At 39.3% G+C, this 6,508-nt stretch overlaps 1 protein-coding gene across 1 annotated transcript; it reads left to right on the top strand.

Annotated features, from left to right (window-relative positions):
• The first annotated feature begins 846 nt into the window (after positions 1 to 846).
• On the top strand, positions 847 to 6,506 carry si:ch211-245h14.1 (uncharacterized). Its single transcript, XM_023974376.2, has 10 exons — positions 847 to 928; positions 1,993 to 2,059; positions 2,153 to 2,280; positions 2,425 to 2,494; positions 2,595 to 2,804; positions 3,063 to 3,101; positions 3,272 to 3,400; positions 5,380 to 5,442; positions 5,556 to 5,747; positions 5,889 to 6,506. Exons 2-10 carry the CDS (start codon positions 2,002 to 2,004, stop codon positions 6,104 to 6,106), a joined length of 1,107 nt encoding a protein of 368 aa, XP_023830144.1. The 5' UTR covers positions 847 to 928; positions 1,993 to 2,001; the 3' UTR covers positions 6,107 to 6,506.
• Positions 6,507 to 6,508: the final 2 nt, after the last annotated feature.

The following is a 6,508-nucleotide window of genomic DNA, read 5'->3' as shown; positions in this document are numbered from 1 at the left end:
AAATGTAATGGCTTATTTGTTACGTGCGGCTTTTGATTGAATAGAAGTTCCTTAATGCTTAGGTTGTTACGAGTGTACTGATATAATTAGGACACGTGACATCCCGGCAACTTTGAGAAAAAACACTATATAGGCGTTGTGCCTGTTATTGTTATGGGTGTAAGATGGCACCATGATGCCATCTGTTGGTAAATGTTAATTACTGCAACTCCAGTGTTTTACCGGTGTGCTTGAAATACCCGGATGAATTGTAATGTACTGAACAAGACTGGTTATTCGCATGAATGCCTCTGTCTCGTCATTTAACATTCAAACAGTTATCACATTCGTATCTGGCCTCATTGGCTAGAATGGTCCATTTGACATTGCCTCTTCCCGACTGCACTTCATTTTTAAATACATTTATTTTCATTGTTAGTGGCCAAATCTGTGATATGTACCTTCATCAACTTCCGTCTACAGTCGGCTACTTTCGGTTTGCCACTCAAACGCACCCAGTGCCTACAAGTGTGACGTACTGGAAAAGCAGTTCCTGTATTGTCCTTGCTATTCGGGATGCTTGGGACGTCCCAACTCTGACGTTACACCATTAAAGTTGACATTTTAAATGGTTATGATACTTCTTTTTATAGATCGATGTTAAGGTAAGGGTTATGGTTAAAGTAGGGGTTAGGGTTTAGAATGTGGACGTCCCAAGGATCCCGAACAGCACTAAACCTTTCGAATCTGTCCTTGGCTTTACTTTCACTTTACTAGAAATCATGTCAGTACAATTTCTGGTAAAGGACACCGATAATTTGCTGTTTTTGACGTCCAACTCATCCAACCCACAGTCATTGCATTAAAAACAAATCTAAACCCAGTGACGGTTTCGTATGGCCTGTCTGATCTTGGCAGCGTGATAAAGTTCGATATTAAACAGCAGCAGGTGAGTTGATATTAATAATTTTCATGCCTCGACTCGATTCGTGGCCTATGACTCGCGCTCTAGAGTAGAACTTCTATAGTGACTGTGTGGCAGGCTGAATGTTTAACGTCTACTTTATGACTAGGCACTAGGACAAACTTATTTTCACGATTTCACCGATATAATCAATACATTGTAGCACGGTTTTTGGACTCATTCAATAGTTTTACCAAATTTAAGTAGATTCATGTTGAAAAATAATGTTAAAATGATCATTTATATTCCTAAAACACACATTGAAAATGATACTGTTTCTGCTTCCTGATGTTATGGAATTTTTATTTGTAGCCCAGTGTCAAATTACCGGTTTTAGATGTCCAAATTCATAGTCAATATGCTGAAATAAGTCGTTATATGTTGAAGAAAAGACATTAACAATTCATCCCTAAACACACTAGTCACTTATTTGAGGTAAAAGGGATGTGTATTTCCTGTAAATCATGTGTGGTGAAGACGTTAGTTTGTGTAATGTCTACCGTAGGGACTTTTGTGTAATATACAATTGTCAAAATAATTAAATATAAGATGATAGAAAACAATAACATATTTCTTACTACTTTAACCATGGAGAGTTTAAAAATGCTCCTAACCACAATTTAACCAGGCGCTCTTGAGTAGAGCTTCTATAGTGACTGTGGCAGGCTGAATGTTTAACGTCTACTTTACCTTGTCCCTATTATTGGAATCGTAAATTCAATGTCCAGGCTTAGCTTACTCAATATTTTGCAACATGTAAAACGTTGCAGATAAATTGTATATTGTAGGTTACTTCACAATGCATGTTTTTTCTGAAAGTGTTGTAACATTGTGCCCAGACTAGTAAACATACCCTCCTTATTGTGTTACCATAATGACAGGTCAGAGCAGCTGGGATCAAATCCTATTTCCCTACAGCAGCATCAGTGTGAAAGTACAAGTATGAGTCACGTAACTACAATAACATTATACAGTAACATTAAGCAGCTGTGTTAACCTGTGAACAATGCTTAGGACTACTAAATAGCATATCAATGTCTTCCTCCTAGACAAGGACAATGAGTTTGGAAGAGCAAATCAGGGGCCTCTCACCAGTTGCAGCACATGCCCTGGCAAGTAAGTTAACATGGAACATCATGGAACATCTGACTGAGCTTTATGCATTGTGTTTTCAGTCGATGTCAACTGTGTTACATCGTTTGTTTCTAGGTGCTGAAATTACAGATGACATTGAAATTCAAGAGTTAACAAGAGGAGATCTGAACGAACTTCTGCCAGGCGTTCAGCATTTTAAACTTAGAAAGAAGATCAGTGAACTTATAAACAAATCTAAACAGGTTGGTATAGCCCCAATAGCTTCTAAAGCTACTGTACCACTATTCTGGAATCATTCACTAGTTAATAGAATGATGTTTGATTCAATGTGCAATTCCATTGGATGTACTAATTCCCCTGTTTTCTGTAATATTTCTGATTCTTAGGACACAGCTAAACCTATTGCTTTAGTTCTTAACAAGCTGAGGGAATTCCTTCCGGTTGATGTCATGGAGAGTAAGTCCCTTTTCAAAACAATTCAGCATAGCACTCACCCAATACAGTTTTGGTGCATCTTTGGTTGTAATTGTATGCACGGGTCACTTTCTCCTTACAGATGCACTTGTTCCTGGGGGAGTGTTACATGGCTACTTCCCTATTCTTAGAGATTTGGAGAAGCAGCTGGCCGAAGCCCTGCACTTCATTCAGGCACACGTTGGTTTGCTCGAGAGCTACATTGGAGAAGAGTCCATGGAGGCTCAGAGCAGTGCTGCATCTCCATCAGTTGACTCTGCTACAGCAGGAAACCAGCCATCAAATGTTGAGGGTAAATGACTGAACTGCTGCGTTAGCTGCAGCACAGTGGGTCTCATTCCTCATTCTTCATTAATCAAAAGATGGTAGATGATGGCATAAATCATACACACTGTAGTATATTTCATGAATAGTATAGTTTTGTTGAAGTTAAACATTCAAGGCCTAGGTTGGCTTCAACTAGTGGGACTGTAATGACGCTCGAACACAGTCCTGTCTTAGCCTGAAAGAACCCCAGTTAACGGCCCTAATCCTTCAATCCTTTTTTTAGTCCAGAAAACATCTGTTAATGGCACCTCAGGACCATCAGGTAACACAAAACCTTTAACAGGGCACTTTATTGTCAAAATGTAATAATTTTATAGATGTTATTAAACCCTTTTACAGCTTGCAAAGCTAACCACAATGACTTGCACAGACTCACAAGAATGTGCTGCAATACTGTTGATTTTAATTCATAGTATTTTATGTGGTCCGCAGCCTTATGTGCCGCTGACAGCCAGTCCAAACAATGCAGAACAGAAGTGTCTGGTGCGCCGACCAGACAGACCTTCAAAGAAACTCAAGATGAGACCTCAATGTCACACTCTCATACTTCAGGAGCACCTGGTAACCTACAGTTGAAGTCAGAAGTTTACACACCTTAGCCAAATACATTTCAACTCAGTTTTTCCACAATTCCTGACATTTAATCGTATTCAACATTCCCTGTCTTAGGTCAGTTAGGATCACCACTTTATTTTAAGAATGTGAAATGTCAGAATAATAGTACAGAGAATGATTTATATCAGCTTTTATTTCTTTCATCACATTCCCAGTGGGTCAGAAGTTTACATACTCAATTAGTATTTAGTAGCATTGCCTTTAAATTGTTTAACTTGGGTCAAATGTTTCGAGTAGCCTTCCACAAGCTTCCCACAATAAGTTGGGTGCATTTTGGCCCATTCCTCCTGACAGAGCTGGTGTAATTGAGTCAGGTTTGTAGGCCTCCTTGCTCGCACACTCTTTTTCAGTTCTGCCCACAAATTTTCTATGGGATTGAGGTCAGGGCTTTGTGATGGCCACTCCAATACCTTGACTTTGTTGTCCTTAAGCCATTTTGCCACAACTTTGGAAGTATGCTTGGGGTCATTGTCCATATGGAAGACCCATTTACGACCAAGCTTTAACTTCCTGACTGATGTCTTGAGATGTTGCTTCAATTTTCTTTCCTCATGATGCCATCTATTTTGTGAAGTGCACCAGTCCCTCCTGCAGCAAAGCACCTCCACAACATGATGCTGCCACCCCCGTGCTTCACGGTTGGGATGGTGTTCTTCGGCTTGCAAGCCTCGCTCTTTTTCCTCCAAACATAACAATGGTCATTATGGCCAAAGAGTTCTATTTTTGTTTCATCAGATCAGAGGACATTTCTCCAAAAAGTACGCTCTTTGTCCCCATGTGCAGTTGCAAACTGTAGTCCGGCTTTTTTATGGCGGTTTTGGAGCAGTGTCTTCTTCCTTGCTGAGCGGCCTTTCAGGTTATGTTGATATAGGACTGGTTTTACTGTGGATATAGATACTTTTCTACCTGTTTCCTCCAGCATCTTCACAAGGTCCTTGGCTGTTGTTCTGGGATTGATTTGCACTTTTCGCACCAAAGTATGATCATCTCTAGGAGACAGAACGCATCTCCTTCCTGAGCGGTATGACGACTGCGTGGTCCCATGGTGTTTATACTTGCGTACTATTGTTTGTACAGATGAACGTGGTACCTTCAGGCATTTGGAAATTGCTCCCAAGGATGAACCAGACTTGTGGAGGTCTACAGTTTTTTTTCTGAGATCTTGGCTGATTTTATATTTTTCCCCCTATGATGTCAAGCAAAGAGGCACTGAGTTTGAAGGTAGACCTTGAAATACATCCACAGGTACAGCTCCAATTAACTCAGATGTCAATTAGCCTATCAGAAGCTTCTAAAGCCACAACATAATTTTCTGTAATTTTCCAAGCTGTTTAAAGGAACAGTCAACTTAGTGAATGTAAACTTCTGACCCACTGGAATTGTGATAGTGAAATAATGTCTGTAAACAATTGTTGGAAAAATTACTTGTCATGCACAAAGTAGATGTCCTAACAGACTTGCCAACACTATAGTTTGTTAAAAAGACATTTGTGGAGTGGTTGWAAAACGAGTTATGACTCCAACCTAAGTGTATGTAAACTTCCGACTTCAACTGTATGTGGTATATCAAACATTTCATTTGACTGTTGGCTGTGTACCTGGTATTAAAATCCTTAGCAAAAGAGTTTGATTAGAATTTACAAGTAGGCTATGTGGTTCTCATCCTTAAGTGCTGACACCCATTTTCAAAAAAGAACGGTTGCTTCTCAAATTTCCACTGGTAGTCGGCTGACCGAGCCACGATGCAAACTAGAGAAATCAAACTCTGCAGACCATTTAGGAGCAGGAGGTAGGAACCAGCTTTCTGCACAATGCCACACAGGTCAATATCAAACCTAAAAACTGTTCAATGTCATGAAATCCTTTAATGATATTTTGTGATTGGACACAATTATTAAGTGTGTGATTTAAATGAATACTTTCAGATTGGAGGCCCTCATTTTGGTGGAATTCTAGCACATCTGAACCTCGAAATGAGAAACAAGCAGGTGAGACTCTAATCAATATGATACTCATCTTACCTCCTAATTTATAAAAAGAGATGGTGAATTATTATTATATTGGAGTTGTATAAAGTGTGAAGTAATTTTGTCCTGAACAGTTAAAGTCCATTCACGAGTCTGTGGAAAAACCCTGAACACTCACCTTGCACTCATGAAACAAGTGGATGATCTGGCAGTAGGACTAAAGCGAGAGGAGACCAAACCAGAAGACTGCCAGGTCATAATAGCCTTCTGTCCTATTACATCTCGTGTGGGAACAGACATTGATGCCGCCATGAGCAAAGTTCCAAGTAGGAAAGCCCTTTAAGATTACAGCATGAAAGTAACTCAACAGGATGTATTGGTCCAAATTGTAGAATGACTGACTCTAATGAAAAATATATGTTTAAGTGGAAGTACATTTCTAAAGATTACATTTTGTCTCTCAACAGGTAACAAAGATGTCATTCTAGTGGTGATGAACCATACTTTTGATCACTGCTTTGTCACAAGCCAGAGATCTGCATCTCACTACAAAAACGTAGTGGAGGAAGTTAATGTTCTCTTCCATGACTCTTCGGGACTTCTGCATTGTGAAACAAATGATAAAGCAGCGACTCTCATACACAAGGCCTTACAGAAATACAGCAGCACTACTTACACACGTTAAGTTTCCCCTGGTGGCAACACAAAGTAGTGTCTGAAGTTTAACACACAAACATGATTTAAAAACCTCATTCTACCATTCAAGGCATTGGTAATTCATTCTAGTTTAGAATAAAGCATATCAATCTGTGTAGTCAACCAAATTAATGACTGTTGATACTCAAGCAGGACTAAATTAGATGTCTCGCTGTAGAAAGGGAATCTTTGCAGTGGATGCCCTCTTAACACTACCAATCATGCGGGATGCCTCATATTTGTGAATTTCAGCTTTTCCTTCTTTTGGTATTAGAAGCACTTAGTTGTTGGATGTACTTTTAACAAATGCTTGTCTATGTCACTACTCAATCATTTGAGATTGAAAAGTTGTAACTACAGTATCATTAAATTTATAATGGTTTTGCTTACA

This window comes from Salvelinus sp. IW2-2015, linkage group LG28 (assembly GCF_002910315.2).
Source record: "Salvelinus sp. IW2-2015 linkage group LG28, ASM291031v2, whole genome shotgun sequence".
Lineage (NCBI taxonomy): Eukaryota > Metazoa > Chordata > Actinopteri > Salmoniformes > Salmonidae > Salvelinus > Salvelinus sp. IW2-2015.
Note: the sequence above shows the minus strand (reverse complement) of the source record. Positions and strands in the feature narration are given on the sequence as shown.